Source organism: Kogia breviceps, chromosome 9, assembly GCF_026419965.1.
Source record: "Kogia breviceps isolate mKogBre1 chromosome 9, mKogBre1 haplotype 1, whole genome shotgun sequence".
NCBI lineage: Eukaryota > Metazoa > Chordata > Mammalia > Artiodactyla > Physeteridae > Kogia > Kogia breviceps.
In genome coordinates, this window is record NC_081318.1 from 11,579,116 (window position 1) to 11,597,614 (window position 18,499).

General features: G+C 43.4%; 1 protein-coding gene across 1 annotated transcript; it reads right to left on the bottom strand.

The window, feature by feature from the left end:
• Positions 1-2,866: 2,866 nt before the first annotated feature.
• Positions 2,867-6,744, bottom strand: TAS2R41 (taste 2 receptor member 41). Its single transcript, XM_067041758.1, is given in 5 exon segments — positions 2,867-3,164; positions 3,166-3,455; positions 3,457-3,684; positions 3,686-3,853; positions 6,649-6,744. Coding segments are annotated over 5 exon segments (1,080 nt in total).
• Positions 6,745-18,499: the final 11,755 nt, after the last annotated feature.

Here is an 18,499-nt window from a genome sequence, read left to right on the forward strand (position 1 = left end):
TCCCACATGCCGAGAAGCGGCTGGGCCCGTGAGCCATGGCCGCTGAGCCTGCGCGTCCGGAGCCTGTGCTCCTCAACGGGAGAGGCCACAACAGTGAGAGGCCCGTGTACCGCAACAAAAAAAAAAAAAAATGGCCATAGAAAATGGTAGAACTTGGATAGATGAGGGAGTAGAGAGAGAGAGGTTTATTCTTGGCTCATGGTGGAATGACGTAAGCCTGGTGAGGAGATAAAAAACACCAAGGTCTGTCTGGGAAAAGAGTGAGCAAACCAGTTTGGTTAGAGCAAGATTTCATTTTGAGGAGTCCTGCGGAGGAGGTAAGGCTGGAAAGTGGGGATGGTGTGCATAATAGGGCTTTGAAAACAAGGCCATGGAATTTGCATTAGAGGCAATAGCAAGATAGCACAGTTTGTGATGTGGGAAATAGCATATCTAACATATGATGTTCTAGAAGTTATCCTCTTCTTCTCCACCAGGACTGTTAGACTAACTGATACAAAAATAAATAGGACAAACTATTTTCTTCTCTTAGTCCAAAAAACTCTCTATTTCATGCTTCACTAGTGGGAGTAAGTGAATCAACTATTTATAATTCAACTCCCTCTAATTAGGGCAAACTTCATTGACCAGGCAGAGTTGAAGGTAAGGTTGAAAGACCAAGAATTGCGAAGCTAGTGGAAATAGACCAGAAGTTATTTAGAATCAGGGAAATGTTTGAAGTAAAAATGAATGATCAGATCTTGAAATTGAGAATTGAACAGAGGGTATAACTATAGATAAAGCACCTTCTATTTTCCTTTTTTTTAATTGAGAAGATTAACCATGCCATCTGAGTAACATCTGAAGACCAAGCAAAAACAAGCAGCGCTTACTTGGTGTTTTCTTTAAGTGTTAGCTCTGATAATGACCCTGTTTTTCTGTCTTAACGTCACGCCTCGAGCAGCAACACACGGGTTAGATAGGTCCCACCCCTGTCGGGAGGGATTTGGAGTTTGCTTTTCTAATACGGGTTCACAAAATGAGTCTGAGTCTCACCAAGGCACTAGCCTGGGAAAGCCTTCAAATTTATTTTTTTAATGGAGCATAAACCAGTGCATGAAGCCCAGGAGACAAAACTCAGGGTCCCAGATGGGAACTAGATTAGGAGAGCATTTTACAATCACTTAGAGACAAGGGAGGGAGCTAAATAGGTGTGAGGCAACATGGATCTGAATACACCTGGGAATTCCGCGACAGAGGTTCCCTGACTGCAGAACCTCCCTGTTCCTCAGGCACAAATCCAATCTCTTCTACCCAGAACAAAATCTCCCCTACAGCACTCTCTGCTTCACACAGTCGAGAGACCGGGAACACCCCTGGAGAGCAGGGCTCACTAGCCTGGAGCTCACTGGCAGGCTGGGTCTATGGCCCCTGTGGAATCGTGTGCTAAAGTGGTGTCTTGTCCAATTTTTATCACTTCCTGAGGAAGTCCTTCTACTAGTGGCCCTCGCCCACCCCAGCTCTCTGCCTCGCCCTCCTGTTACACAAACTCACAGGCCTCCATGCTCTCCCATGGAGGGATTTTTTTTATATATACTCTTCAGTATATTTTGAATTTTTAACCATGCAAACGTATTGCCTATTAAAAAAATATTTAAAATAAAAATGTAGAATAATTTGCCCAAAGATTTTAGTTCATGAGTGTACATCCACTCAGCAGCATACACCCTAATCAGCAGGGAAATTATTTTTACTCTCAGAGAAGATTAAAATATCAGGAATCTAGTTGCAAGTTAGTCTCTGAAATTTGCACATTGATACCTTTTAGCAAAAACTTTTAAGCCTGCCTTAGAGGCACCACACTCTAATTAAAATCTTCTCCAAAATTATTTCTAAAAACTTTTGCATAGTAATTGGAACAAACTGGTTTTTTCTGGGTTTTTTTTAACATCTTTATTGGAGTATAACTGTTTTACAATGGTGCAAACTGTTTTAAGACAGTATTTAAACATAAGATTTAATTCTTATTCTTTTTTTAAAAATTAGAAGTTAAACAGTTTTGAACACAAACTAAGTGAAATTCTTGCTTTTTTTTTTTAAGAACAAAAAGTACACGTTTATTTAATTCACATGTGACTGAGACACTCGCATTAGGAAAAAGTTTGAGACAATCTGAAAAAGGAGAAAAATCACAACGTGTGATTCGTGATTCTAAAGGAAGAATAAACATGGAAAAAGTCTGGCCGCCACTTAGAGAAACTCAAGACCACAACAACAGAAATATTAAAGAGAAAAGAAATGGGGTGGTGTAAACAAACCTTCTAGTAGTTTTAATAAAATTAAAATCAAATTATCTAAGTTTGGTGAGAGAAAAAGCATCTCCATAGAAAGAAGGGCTATTAAACCTCACAGCCCAGGCCACTGTCCACCACAACTACTGTCCCTTGGGGCTCACGTAGTGACTATTACATTCTCCTTAGGAAGGTCTCTGCTTCCGCATCCACACCCTAGCTCAGTAATAGACACGGTTTTTCTTAATTTCCCAGTAGGCGGTTGAGATAAGACAGTACAGTTAATCAAGACTTTTTAACTGAAGCCTTCCACGTAGCAGAGTGGATACAAACAGAGAGAGTAGCACAGAATTTTATAATCTGAACTTCTGGACAATACTGGCTCTCTGGGACCCCTGGGCCCACATTTTAACAGTGTCTCGGGAAGAAATCGTGTGCCACAAAGTTCCCAGATTTTACTCCCCTCCTCTCCTTCCCAAAGGAGAAACCCCACGACACGATCCAGTAGAGATCTGCCTGTGAAGATGTCTCCATGTAAGTGGACTGTAGCTTTGTCATCCTCACTTGAGTCTCTTCTCGTGCTTTGGATAACGGAATCATGCCACCTGGGCCACCCAGGAGCCCCTGGCCAACAAAATTTGCTGCCTGAACATTCCCCGAAGCCTGAGGTTGCTGAGGATGAGGATAAAGGGATGGATGGATGTGCACGAGTAGGTTAAAATTTGCCATGGCCAGTACCAGTCACTTTCTGAGTAGAACCCTGCAGCACTGATGATCAGGGATGTGAAGGACAGAGCATGAAGAACGAGGCAGGAGACGAGTGACCTCAGAGCTCTGGTGTGAGCCTGGGCGCCGGGCTCCTGCGGGCTGTGGGCATTGTGCCGCATCCTCCCCGTGTCTCCTCAGAGAGTTAATCAACAGAGCAATCGCGACCAGAAAAAGAGAGCAAGGAATTGAAAGGGTGACCAGTTTCAGGGGTAGGAAATGGTGAGTTTCCAGCCTCCTGCTCTGCTGATTGTAGGTCATGTTACCAGAAAATTTGCTAAGAAAGAAACCTTTACACAAATCGTGCTTCCCCCAAAAGAACAACAGGGTGATGATGAGGGAGATGAGGAGAGAGCCTAGCAGAAGCCAGGGCACTAACCCTGGGAACCTCTACTTCAGCCAGAGGAAGGTGGCGGGGGGGTGGGGGGGGGAAGTAAGCAATCTTCCTGAAGAAGAGGTTGCTGAGCCAGCAGCCAAACCAGAAAGTGAACGAGTTCAGGAAGTCTCAGCATAGACCAAAGAACTGCCAGGCGGGACCCCCGCAGTACTCGACCAGATGGAGGAAGTAGTAGAAGTCGTTCGCCATGGAAACCCACTGCAGGCAGAAGCAGGAGACACCCCAGCTAAAGAGGCTCATGCTGGGGGGGTGGGGGGGGCAGCCTCCCTGGTCACACCCGTTCTCTGCTCAGCACCAGCACAATGAAGCCACTGGCCAGGAGTCCCAGGACACAGGGCAGCGTGCAGAGGACCGTGAGTGCTGGGCGCACGCGGGCCCCTCCGCTGGTCACCAGCCTGTGCCGTGGTCCCTGGCCTCCTGCCTACCCCCATCCACAGTCCCCCTTTCAGTCGTTCCTGGGATATGAGAAGAACGCTCAGCCTCTGCGCCTGAGCCAGAGCTCACTTAGGAAGAGGATGCTCCGGCTACAGAGGAAGGTGAGCTCAGCTCAGTGAGGATGCCAATTTCCCATGGGCTCAGTTACCATTAGGCTTACCGACTACCCCGGATTTGCCTTCTCGGGTTTTGCCTGTACACTACCATGGTTAGTGTCAATGTAGAGGGCTGTTCAGGGTGTCTGTGACTGAGTTCTGATAGAGGAAATTTTCATGTATTGAGGTATGGGGAAGTCATTCTGGCTTATACGTGATTTGGCTTGAAATTTATGCTAACAAGAACAACCTGTCTCAGGACCTGTCAGACACGTGTGGTACATCTGCTTTAACCATTTTTTTAAAAGAATGTGGGCTTCCTTGGTGGCGCAGTGGTTCATAATCCGCCTGCCAATGCAGGGGACATGGGTTCAATCCCTGATCCGTGAAGACCCCACATGCTGCAGAGCAACTAAGCCCGTGCACCACAACTACTGAGCCTGTGCTCTAGAGCCTGTGAGCCACAACGACTGAAGCCCGCGCGCCTAGAGCCCGTGCTCCGCAACAAGAGAAGCCACCACATGAGAAGCCCACGCACCGCAACGAAGAGTAGCCCCCGCTCGCCGCAACTAGAGAAAGCCCACACGCAGCAATAAAGATCCAACACAGCCAAAAATAAAATAAAAATAAATAAATAAATTTATTTTTTTTAAAAAGAATGCATTTACCAGATTGTTTAGAATGTCCACTTTGAAGATAGGAATAAATGCCCTGCCCGCTCGGATGATGCCAGTGCTAGTACTCCTTCAAAGATGAGGTGCCCTTCTGAGGTACCAAGGTCACACTGACTCACTGTGTACGTGCTAATCTTCCTCTTCTGAAAGCTTGAAGGAATGTACCCCTGTCATGTTTGATGTTTGTTCTTTGTTCTGACAAGATATAAAACTGTGATTCAGGCATCCGAAATGGAGCTGGGTGGCCACTGTGGATGTGGTTTCAAACATGTTCCTGTAGTGAGGTGGATGGACCTGGAGTCTGTCATACAGAGTAAAGCAAGTCAGAAAGAGAAAAACAAATACCGTATGCCAACACATATATATGGAATCTAAAAAAATATTTTAAAAATGGTTCTGAAGAACCTAGGGGCAGGACAGGAATAAAGATGCAGATGTAGAGAACAGACTTGAGGACACGGGGAGGGGGAAGGGTAAGCTGGGAAGAAGTGAGAGAGTGGCATGGACGTATATATACTACCAGATGGAAAACAGATAGCTAGTGGGAAGCAGCCGCATAGCACAGAGAGATCAGCTCGGTGCTTTGTGACCACCTAGAGGGGTGGGATAGGGAGGGTGGGAGGGAGACGCAAGAGGGAAGGGATATGGGGATATATGTGTACATACAGCTGATTCACTTCGTTATACAGCACAAACTAACACAACATTGTAAAGCAATTATACTCCAATAAAGATGTTAAAAAAAAATGTTCCTGTGTTGCTGAGAACTTGAATTTTCTGAACTGTATCAAATTCAAAGGACATCAACAGCTGTTTTCAAAACAATATCTGCTAACAACTGCCATCTGCAATCTTATGGTCTCAAGGTTTCCCCTTGCAACTATGCAACCATTTCAGACCCCAACCCATTTTTGTTTAACAGTCACACTTACTTGCCAGCTCCAATCCTAATTCTTTTTTTTTTTTTTTTTTTGCAGTACACGGGCCTCTCACCGTTGTGGCCTCTCCCATTGCGGAGCACAGGCTCTGGACACACAGGCTCAGCGGCCATGGCTCACGGGCCTAGCCGCTCCGCGGCATGTGCGATCTTCCCAGACCGGGGCACGAACCCGTGTCCCCTGCATCGGCAGGCAGACTCTCAACCACTGCGCCACCAGGGAAGCCCAATCCTAATTCTTGACAAACAATTTATGTAACTTTCCTTTTACCTATACAAAAGCCTCCCCCATTTTTTAGTCCAGAGGAACGTAATTTAAGTGCTTCTTGAATCTGTGTCTCCTGGGCTATAGTCCTCAGTTTGGCTCAAATAAAATTCTTTTCATTTCCTATGACAGACTTTTTATCGATTATTTCTGTTGACAATTCCATCCTTATTATTCCACCTTTGGGCCCTATAAACACACTTCTCCCCATCAGATCATTCTCGAGACATTAAGTATATAGGCAGTAAGTGTAGGGAGACATTCATATGGCCAAGACCTAGGCAAAGTAGTGATGCTAGAGGAATCTATCCCCAGCTGAGTTTCCCTGTTACGCATCCACCCGCACCTATGAGCAGTAGTCCCTTTCAAGGTCAGATACTTTGGTCCACCTTTCTACCAAACCTCTTATTAAATCCTTCATGGACCTTGAGGTGTTAATGATTGATAATGGTTTAAATGGAGTTTACGTTTCCAGTGAGAGAATTCATTTCTTTGTGGTTGTGCAACTGAGGGTATCTGCTTCTTGCTGGGTGTCAGTTGGAGGCTACTCTCAGGTTCTAGCGGCCACCCCGAGTCTTTACCAAGTGGACTGTTTCAACACGGCAGCTCAAGCCAGCAGAGAGTCCCTGAGAGAGAGTCGACTAGAAAGATGCGGGTTAACTATCACAACATAATCAAAGGAGTGACATCCTATCACCTTTACCATATTCTACTGGACAGAAGCAAGTTGCAGTCCCCATGGACACTCAAAGGAAGGGGCTCCACAAAGGTGCACTTACCAGGGGTGAGGGTCCTGGGGGGCCAGCTTACAGTCTGTCCACCACACTGAGATACCTTAGCTTTACTCGGAATATGTGAGTCCTGTTCTCCAACAGCAACATTAATGAGAGATATCTGTGAGACCATGTTGAAAAGTAAAAATACATTCTTGAATAAAAATATATTCAAGTTCATCCACAGTCAAATGTTTTCAGTTTAATACTTCAAATCTGTCCTTCCTCCATGCTTGTTTAAAACTTTTTTAATGTTTGTGTATGCTTTTATAATGTGACTTTGTCATGAAAGAGTCAACTAAAAAAATTAGTCATACAAATAATGTGACAGTTGTTACCACCACACATGAATGTATAATTGTATGAAAATAAAAATCCGCAATAAAAAGAAAAATCCCATTAAAGTTGGGCAAATACGCATTTTTCTCACTCTTAGATCTATGTTCCTTATATAGTTTTTACTCATTCATTCATTCACTCAGTCAAAAAATACTTATTGAGCATTTATATATACAGGGCACCTGTTGTAGTCAGTGGGGATATAGAAGTGAGCCAAAGAGGAAGGATTCTTGCTTTTATGGAACTTATAATCCAAGGGAACATAACTGATAATAAGCAAACACCTGAACAAGGTACTTTCACACCGTAGTCAGTGCTTTGAAGAAAAAAGAAGAGTAAAATTGCTGAGGAACAGGTGGAGGAAAAAAATGTTGCTTCTTTAGACTTGCAGGCTGGGGGAGGCTTTCTCGGGGGATACACGTGGCTTAGGGGCTGAGCAAGTAGAGCCTTCGCCATGTGTAACTGGCTGTACTTATAATACTATTAAACCATAATTTTTTTTTTTTTTTTTTTTTGCGGTACGCGGGCCTCTCACTGCTGTGGCCTCTCCCGTTGCGGAGCACAGGCTCCGGACGCGCAGGCTCAGCGGCCGTGGCTCACGGGCCCAGCTGCTCCGCGGCACGTGGGATCTTCCTGGACCAGGACAGGAACCCACGTCCCCTGCATCAGCAGGCGGACCCTCAACCACTGCGCCACCACGGTAGCCCCTAAACCATAATTTTATTCATTCCTTTCTACTTTTTCTTCCAAATTTATTTAGCAAGGGAAACTTCTCCAGCCAGAGATAAATAACTCCAGCATGTCATATGACTTTACTTTTCACTCTTGTCAAACAGGTTGTTCCAAGATCACTTCAAGTCACAAAACAGCCTCAAACCAGAAACTGGACATTTCAGTTCAGTACATGAAAACTAAATAACAGCAGCTTCAACCCTTCTGCGATTGGCTGATGCATAGGGAGACTGGAAAAGGAGCAGGAAGGGTCTTGTTTGGACTACAACCAAAGTAATCTGCCTTTGCCTTTCCCAGGCCTGGCAGGCGCTTAATGCTGACTCTCTTCCTCATGGGAACTTTCGGGGCTCTGGAGGTTCCCTAATGAGCCATCTCTCTGCAGCTCCCTGTGATGGGGCAAAAGCACTTCTATTTTGAGTGCTCCCTCAGGACTCCTTCCTCAGTCCCTAGGCATTCACCACCAAACAGTTGCTGCTGGAGTTTCCACACTCCACTGGACAGCCCCGTTAGTCAGATCTCAAGACACCCTCACACACATGCTCTCTCCCTTGTGGCCCACAGCTGGCCCCTAACCCTGCCTCCACATCCTAATGTAGCCACATTCTCCTGATTCTGCCCCCAAAATTACCCAGTCAGTCTGTCTCTCATTCTCTTAATCCCTCAGGCAGAAGAAAGCCCTTAGTCCACTGTGCCTCCCAACAGAAGAAATAACCCTATAAGCTTTGCAAGTGGCCCCACGGAAGCTCCCGACCACCACCAGGTTTGAGGTGAGGGGGAGGCATTCCTCGTCCTCCTTGGTAGAATATGGAATGGGACTCATAATGTAGCTTTTTCTAAGTATTTATTTCTCACAAAATCCTCTCTCTTCTACTGTTTCAACTCTTTTATTTTATCAAAGGGTTTCAAGAGTTATGTCCACTTCCTTTGAACACCTGCATATTGTGAACTGGCAACTCAGTTTGAAATCTCATCTTATTAAATCTAAATTTCAACCTTTAACATCCTGTTATTGAAACAAGATCAAGAAAGTCTTGTTGAGGATTTCCCTGGCAGTCCAGTGGTTAAGACTTCGTCTTCTAACACAGTGGGGTACGGGTTTGATCCCTGGTCAGGGAGCTAAGAAGATCCCACATGCCTCAAGGCCAAAAAACATAAGAAAAAAGGAATATTGTAACAAATTCAGTAAAGACTTTAAAAATGGTCCACATCAGAAAAACAAGAAAGGGCCTCCCTGGTGGTGCAGTGGTTGAGGGTCCGCCTGCCGATGCGGGGAACACGGGTTCCTGCCCCGGTCCGGGAGGATCCCACGTGCCGCGGAGCGGCTGGGCCCGTGAGCCATGGCCACTGAGCCTGCGCGTCCGGAGCCTGTGCTCCGCAAAGGGAGAGGCCACAACAGTGAGAGGCCCGCGTACCGCAAAAAAAAAAAGTCTTGTTGGTCATGGTAAGAAATTTGGACATTATCCCAACGTAACTGAAACCACGAGAGGGGTTTAAAGAGAGGAGTAGGATAATCTAATTTATGTTTTCAAACAGATCCTCTGTGCTATCATGTGAAGAATGGAATTGAAAGAGCCAGGAGTGGAAGAGAGCAGAGGCTGCTCCATTAAACCCAGCACAAGCAGAGGGCTTGTCCTCAAGTGGAAGCACGGGAGGTGGTGAATGGGCATATGATGCTGGCATATTTTGAAGGCAGATCCAATAGAATTTGCTTGATATTAAGGTGAGAGAAAGAAATCAAGGACAAATCCTAAATTTTTTATATCAGCAACTGGGAGAATTTTGTGGAGCCATCTACTTCCTCAGATGAGGGAGGCTGAGAGAAGATGTGGGGAAACTCTTATGTTCATGTTAAGTTTGCGATGCCTGTTAGAGAGCTGAGAAGAGACGCGAAGGAGACAATGGAAATGTAAGTCTGGATCTCAGTGAAGATTTACGGCTGGAATAACAGGTTTGGGAGTCACCAGCACTTACATGGTATTTAAAGCCATTAAACCAGATGAGCTCATGTGGGGAAAGAATGTAGACGGAAATAGTTCAGGTGCTGGAAGTTAGGTCTTGCACTCTTCAACTTTTAGGGGTTGAAAGCCAAAGGATCCGGCAGAGGAGATTTTGCTGAAACAAATATTAGGGAGAGATTCCATTCCCTGAGTTCATGTTCAGGGACAAGGGGAGAAGGAAACAAACAAGTGGGGAGGGCAACGTAGGAATGCTAAACATGCTGAAGAGATTATAGTTGTCCGGAGCGATCTGAACCCAGGGGTTTTGTGCTATGCTCTCTGGGGAGATGCCCTAGGGCAGACGTGTTCTAAGTTTGAGAGGCCCTTTGGTTCGGAACCAAGGTTAGCACAGAATCTCAGTGTTGAAACTGGTATCTGTCCTGTGCTTTACCCACTGATTGCATCCGCAGAGAGGCCCTATTTATCATTCATCCATTCAACAAAATCTATTCGGCATGTAGCATGTACCGTCTGTCAGGTGCTAGGCCAAACACGTAGGTACAAAGATTAAGGTGGTCTTGAGAAAGAAAGACAAGTACACATATGATGATGATTTAGCATAATAAATGTTAAAATAATCATAACTACTGTTTACTCAGTTCTGCTAGCATCCCCATGTACTATTCTAAATGCTTTACAGATATTAATTTTTTGCAACTCATAAAAACTCAATGAGTTTCAAAAATGGTGCTGGAACATCTAGGTTCCACATACAAAAGAACAGACTGGACCCCTTCCTCATACCATACTAAAATATTAACTCAAATATAAGAGTAAAACTATAAAACACTTAGAGGAAAACACAAGAGTAAATCTTCATGATTTTGGTTAGACAAAGCCTTCTTAGACATGACATTCAAAGAGTATAAGCGACTAAAGAAAAAATAGATAAATTGGATTTCATAAAAAAAAAAAAAAATCAAAACTTGTGCTTCAAAGGATACCATCCACCAAGTAAAAAGAAAACCACATAATAGGAAAAAATATTTGCAAATCATATATCTGAGAAGGAGCTTGCATCCTGAATACATAAAGAATACTTAACAGCTCAACAATAAAAAGACAAGTAACCAAATTTTAAAATGGCCACAGGATTAGAATAGACATTCCTCCAAAGATGATATACAAATGGCCAAGAAACACACAAAAAGATGCTCCATATTGTTAGTCATTATTGAAATGCAAATCAAAACCATGATGCTACTTCACATGGTTTTGATTTGTCATAGCAAGTGTTGACAAGAATAGGAGGAAACTGAACCCCTCAAACATTGCTGGTAGGATTACCAAACTGGGGCCGCTGCTTTGAAAAACTGCTTGAGTGCAGCTCCTTAAAATGTAAAACAGGGGGCTTCCCTGGTGGCACGGTGGTTGAGAATCTGCCTGCCAATGCAGGGGACACGGGTTTGAGCCCTGGTCTGGGAAGATCCCACATGCCGCGGAGCAACTGGGCCCGTGAGCCACAACTACTGAGCCTGGGCGTCTGGAGCCTGTGCTCTGCAACAAGAGAGGCCGCGATAGTGAGAAGCCCATGCACCGCGATAAAGAGTGGCCCCCGCTTGCCACAACTAGAGAAAGCCCTCACAGAGAAACAAAGACCCAACACAGCCAAAACTAAATATACATTAAAAAAAAAAAAAGTAAAACAGGGACTTCCCTGGTGGCGCAGCGGTTAGGACTCCGCCTGCGGGGGACACAGGTTCGAGCCCTGGTCCGGGAGGATCCCACATGCCGCCTGTGTGCCACAACTACTGAAGCCTGAGCGCCCTAGAGCCCATGCTCCACAACAAGAGAGGCCACCGCAATGAGAAGCCCGCGCACCGCAGCAAAGAGTGGCCCCCACTCCCCGCAACTAGAGAAAGTCTGCGTGCAGTAACAAAGACCCAACGCAGCCAAGAATAAATAAATTTTTTAAAAATATATAAAACATAGTTACCATATGATCCAAAAATTCCATCCCTAGGTATACACCCAAGAAAAATTAAAATATATGTTCACACAGAAACTAGTATATAAATATTCATAGCAGCTTTGTTCACAATAGCCCCAAAATAGAAAAAATCCAAATGTGTATCAACTGATGGAGAAGCACAATGGGATATATCCATTAAGTAGAATATTATTTGGCAATAAAAAGAAATGAAGTACCGATGGGTGAATTGTATAGTATCTCAATAAAGTTGTTTTTATTTTTTTATTTTTTTTTTGCGGTATGCGGGCCTCTCACTGCTGTGGCCTCTCCCGTTGCAGAGCACAGGCTCCGGACGCGCAGGCTCAGCGGCCATGGCTCACGGGCTTAGTTGCTCCGTGGCATGTGGGATCTTCCCGGACCAGGGCACGAACCCGTGTCTCCTGCATCGGCAGGCGGATTCTCAACTACTGCGCCACCAGGGAAGCCCAATAAAGTTGTTTTTAAAAATTGATGGACATATCCAAAAGACACAAGAAGCCTGCCTCCAGAGCGTTCCATTGGGAAAATTTCAGCATTGAAATTAAAAGTAATGCAGATTGGGCTTCCCTGGTGGCGCAGTGGTTGAGAGTCCGCCTGCCGATGCAGGGGACGCGGGTTCGTGCCCCAGTCCGGGAAGATCCCACATGCCGCAGAGCGGCTGGGCCCGTGAGCCACGGCCGCTGAGCCTGCGCGTCCGGAGCCTGTGCTCCGCAACAAGAGAGGCCACAACAGTGAGAGGCCCGCGTACTGCAAAAAAAAAAAAAAAAAAAAAAAAAAATGCAGATAAAAGAAATCCAATGAGATAGGTACTATAGTTACCCTCATTTTACAGATAAGGAAGCACAGGTACATGAGAAGTAACATCTCCTAGTTACAGCAATAGTAAGTGGCAGAGCTAGAATTTCAATTCAGGCAGTCTAGCTATGCAGCTTGTATTCTTCATCATTATAGTACCTGGTGTCTGCTCTGAACGCATTAAAAACTGCATAAAATCTAGTGGGATGTGGAGGGGAAAGGTGAAAAACAGGTGGATCTTGAGGAGGCCTTGCAAAAAGATACAAGGCCTGACATGAAGTTTGAATTTCACATAAGATTCAGCAAGGCAGCTGAGGATGGAAAAAGGAAGGATGTAGGCTAAGGCTAAAAGACCATGATAGGAAAAAGTACAGGCAGGGAGAGCTAGCTGAAGCCAGTTCAGAACGACAGGAGTTTGAAGAAAGGTTACGTCAATAGGGAAAGAAGGGTGCAGATGTCAAAAGTGATGTCAGAAAGGTAGGCAGGGGCCAGATCACAAAGCTCCCGATATGTCATTATCAGGTTCTTGGACTCTATACTGAAGTTTACAGGAAACCATTTTTGAAAACTTGATCAGTAAAAGGAAGAAAATTCTGCTTTGGAGCACACTTCTTTGTCTTTGTGACTCCCTACACAAAGTCACGGATGGGACGCTCTGGGCCCAGTTAAGAGGTGGAAAGTGTTTTGTCAGCTCTGTACAGAGTCAGCACTACTCTGGTACCCTGTAAACTGGTGACTTGGGGGCACTGAGGGACAGCCCCTTTGATATGGATGTTGGCGGCCTCACAAGGGGCCTGAGCCATAGAGGCTCCATGGGCAGCTTCACGGGCACGGGCACCAAACAGAAAGGCAGAACTGAAAAGGAGAAACATGCTAAGCATGCTATGCAGTACTTGTTGCATGGAAACACGAGATACTGAGCAATGGAAATTTCAGCCCTCTACCCAGAACTGGAGAAACACACTGCAATAGAATAGAAGGCAGGGGGACGGAGGATCAGAAACCAGTGGTGGTGCCGTCAGCATTCCAATTTCGGCAATAAGAATTAACAACGGTTCATTTTACGATCGTATATTTCTCAAGGCCAGACCCACCAGTTCTACTTATAATTTCCCAGACGATTCCAAGCATCACGGGTCGATTAATTGTGGGAATGGTTGTCTCTGTGTTATTCCCCAATATTTAGGTTAAAAAATTACAGATATTTTTGTTATGTGGATGCTTGAATATAATACTGGCACAGGTATATAAATTTTGAAATCTCACCCTCATTTAAATTCTAGTAACATTTGTAGAACACCTATTATGTTCATCAAGCACCATGCTAAGCATTTAATCTTGATTATCACATTTTATTCTCATAAGAAATAATGAGATAGGAATTATTATAATCACTTTATATATATAATAAAATTTATGCTCAAAATTTATGATGATGAAAAATTTCATGATATTGGATTTAACAAAGATTTCTTTGCTATGACACCAAAAGCACCGGCAACAAAAGTAAAAACAGATAAATTGGACTACGTCAAAATTTTAAAACTTCAACAAAGTGAAAGGTAACCTACACAATGGGAAAAAATATTTGCAAATCATATATCTTATAAGGGGTTAGTATCCAGAATATATTTTTAAAAACTCCTGAATTCTCATGGTGATCATTTTGAAATTTACAGAAATCTCAGATCACTAGGTTGTGTACTAACATCATGTTATAGGTCAATTATACTTCAAAAACAAACAAACAAAAACTCAAGCTCAGGGGCTTCCCTGGTGGCGCAGTGGTTGAGAGTCCGCCTGCCGATGCAGGGGACACGGGTTCGTGCCCCGGTCCGGGAAGATCCCACATGCCGTGGAGCGGCTGGGCCCGTGAGCCATGGCCGCTGAGCCTGCGCGTCCGGAGCCTGTGCTCTGCAACGGGAGAGGCCGCAGCAGTGAGAGGCCCGCGTACCTCAAAAAAAAAAAAACAAAAAACCTCAAACTCATAGAAAAGGAGATCAGATTGGTGGTTACCAGAGGCAGGGGATGACAGGAGGGGCAATTGTATGAAGGTGGTCAAAAGGTACAAATTTCCAGTTATAAGATAAATAAGTACTAGGGACATAATATACAATAAATACAACAAATATGATTAACAATGCTATATTATCTATGAAAGTTGTTAAGAGAGAAAATTCTAAGAGTTCTCATCACAAGGAAAATATATTTTTTTCTATTTAATTTTGTATCTATATAATAGATGTTCACTAAACTTATTATGGTCATCATTTAATGATGTATATAAGTCAAATCATTATGCGGTACACCTCAAACTGATACAATGCTGTATACTGATTATATCTCAATAAAACTGGAAGAAAAAATGGACAAGGACTTGACTAGGTATTTTCCCAAAGATAATACACTAACAGTGGTATATGGCTAACAACCACATGAAAAGATGCTCAATGTCACTTATCATTAGGAAAATGCAAATCAAACCCACAATGAAATGCCACCTCACACTCACTGGAATGGCTATTAGCAAAAAAACATATATTGATGAGAATGGGGAGAAACTGGAACCTATGTGCTCTGCTGGGGGGAGTATAAAATGGTGCAGCCACTGTGGAAAACAGTATGACTGTTCCTTAAAAAATTAAAAATAGAATTACCAGATGATCCAGCAATTCCACTTCTGAGCATACACCCAAAAGAATTGAAAGCAGGATCTCAAAAGATTTTTGTACTGCCCTGCTCATAGCAGCATCATTCACAAAAGCTCACAAGTAGGAATACCCAAGCATCGATGGACAGATGAATGGATAAACAAAATGCTGCATATACATACAATGGAATATGATTCAGGTTTTAAAAGGAAGAAAATTGTGACACATGCCAAACATGAGTGAACCTTGAGAACATGCTAAGTGAAATAAACCAGTCACAAGAGAACAAATAATGGGTAATTAACTTACGTTAGGTACCTAAAGTAATTAAATTCATAAAGACAAAGTATCAACAGTATGGTGGTTAACAGGGGCTGAGGAGGGGAGGGGTGTGAAATGAAGATTTGTTGTTTAATTGTTATAGAGTTTCAGTTTTGCAGGATGAAAGAGTTTTGGAGATTAGCTGCATGATAATGTGAGTATATTTAATACTACTGAACTGTACACTTAAAAGTGGTTAAAATGGTAAATTTTATTTATGTAAATGGTAAATTTTATTTACCAAAATTAAATTTTTTAAGTAAATTTTTAAATTTTATTTATTTGTTTGGGGGTTTTTTGGCTGTGTTGGGTCTTCACTGCTGCACACGGGCTTTCTCTAGTTGCAGTGAGCAGGGGCTACTCTTCTCTGCGGTACACCGGCTTCTCATTGTCGTGGCTTCTCTTCTTGTGGAGCATGGTCTCTAGGTGTTCGGGCTTCAGTAGTTGTGGCTCACGGGCTTTAGAGCGCAGGCTCAGTACTTTTGGCGCACGGGTTTAGTTGCTCTGCGGCATGTGGGATCTTCCCGGACCAGGGATCGAACCCATGTCCCCTGAACTGGCAGGCAGATTCTTAACCACTGTGCCACCAGGGAAGCCCCTAAGTAAGTAAAGTTTTTAAAAGAATTTAAGTGACTGCTTCAAGGTCACTTAGAGGAAGATTTTCTAATGAGTTAGATTTTCTCCCTCTGAGTTCTATGCCCTGTTCTCTACACTCTGCTGTCATCTAATCAACCACCACTGTGTGTATGGCTTTGAGAGTAAAAGAGAGAGAACCAAGGTGACATCACCAAGATGATGACATAGAAGGCTCCTGACTTTCCTTCCTCCCATAGATACGCCAAATATATAGCTACATATGGACCGATTCCCTCTGAAAGAAATCCAGAAACTAGTTGAATGACTCCTACACATTGGGCAACTGAGAAAATACCCATATCGAAATGGGTTCAGAAGGCTGAGACACTCTCTCCTCATAAACCCCACACTTGGCATAGTACCTTGTAATCAGCTATGTAATCAAACCCCAACTACCAGCTTCCCCCAAAGGAACAAAGGGTTTGGAACACACATCTAGTACTCCAACTTTTAAGGCTGCCATCTGAGGCATAGCCCCTCCCCAAATCACCGGGTTCTGAGGGTTAATGTGACTTGCATTCCTAAGTCCCACGGGACAGCAGCAAACAAGGCAGTTGTTAAATGGTCACGCAGGCACTCCCCCGGCTCTCTCTGGGCTCAGAGCGGAGGGAGCCTTTGCAATAAGTGGGGCTGTGAAAACTGGATGGACACACGCGAAAGAAACTGGATCCCCATTTTACACCATGCACAAAAGTCAGCCCACTGAGCCCGCATGCTGCAACTACTGAAGCCCTCACACTTAAGAGCCCGTGCTCCACAACGAGAAGCCACTGCAATGAGAAGCCCGCGCACCACAGCGAAGAGTAGCCCCCGCTTGCCACAACTAGAGAAAGCCCGCGCGCAGCAACAAAGACCCAACGCAGCCAAAAAAAAAGAGAGAGATGACAAATGCTGGCAAGGGTGTGGAGAAAAGGGAACCCCCGTACATTGCTGGTGGAAACTGACACAGCCACTATGAAAAACAGTATGTAGATTCCTCAAGAATTTAAAAATAGGACTACCATATGATCCAGCAATCCCACTTCTGGGTATATATCCAAAGTAAATTAAATCATTGACTTGAAGAGATATCCATACTCTCATGTTCACTGCAGGCTATTCACAATAGCCAAGGTATGGAAACAACCTGAGCATCTGTTGATGGATGAATGAATAAAGAAAATATGATATAGATATAAAGATATATATGTATATATATACACATAAGTACACAGTGGAATATTATTCAGCCTTTTAAAAAAAGAAATCCTGCTATTTGCAACAACATGGATGAAACTGAAGGGCATTCTGCTAACTGAAATAAGCCAGAAAGGAAAGGACAAATACTGTGTGATCTCATATGTGTGATCTCACAGGCGTGAGGGCTTCAGTAGCTGCAGCATGTGGGCTCAGCGGGCTGACTTTTGTGCACGGTGTAAGATGGGGATCCAGTTTAATTCTTTCGCGTGTGTCCATCCAGTTTTCACAGCCCCACTTATTGCAAAGGCTCCCTCTGCTCTGAGCCCAGAGAGAGCCGGGGGAGTGCCTGCGTGACCATTTAACAACCGTACATCTTTTAAAAAAGGTTGAATTTGTAGAAACAGAGAATAGAATGGTAGTTGCCAGGGGTTGGGGGGTGGGTTAAATGGGGAGAGGTTGATAAGAGTACAGACTTTCCAGTATAAAATGAATAAGTTCTGTAACATAAAACACGGTGATTACAGTCAATAATTGTATAATTACAATTATAATTGTATAACTGAAATTTGCTAAGAGAGTAGAACTTAAGTATTCTCATTAAAAAAAGGTAAATATGAAGTGAGAGATGTGTTAATTAACTTGATTATGGGAATCCTTTCACAATGTATATGTATATCAAATCATCATGTTGTACACTATATATATATAATAATTTTATTTCTCAATTATACCTCAATAAAGCTGAAAAAAAGACTGGAGTCAATCAAAAAATAACTAGGAATGTTAACTAAGAAGGGTAGAACACAATATGATGTTTTTTAACTATTATATTACCATTCAAATATATATGTCTATGACAGGATGAATGGAAACAAGGATCAACAAACACATAATGTGCAATTGTAAGAAAGAGAGGGAGAGAACCAATGATAATTTTGATGCAAAATAGAACAGTCAGAATAAATATACCCAAAGTGGCAGAGTCAGCAAATATGGTCTCTAGGACAGTCTTAGAGGATATAACATTTGTCTATAGTGTCTAAAAATAGTAAATGTGAAGTCAAGACACATGAAAGCACGCTCCTTGGGACATAAAAGTATAATGCCAAAAAGCACTGGCTGAGATTCTGGTAGAATTGACCCATGATTCCCTCTCTGAAGAAAGGAAATGGAACATTTAAAATTTCATCACAATGTAGATTGCAAAACAATGAACAAAAGATATAATAATATTTCCTGCAATAAAATATTCAGAATCTTTGCCTTTTCAGACTGTCCTGCTGTGTT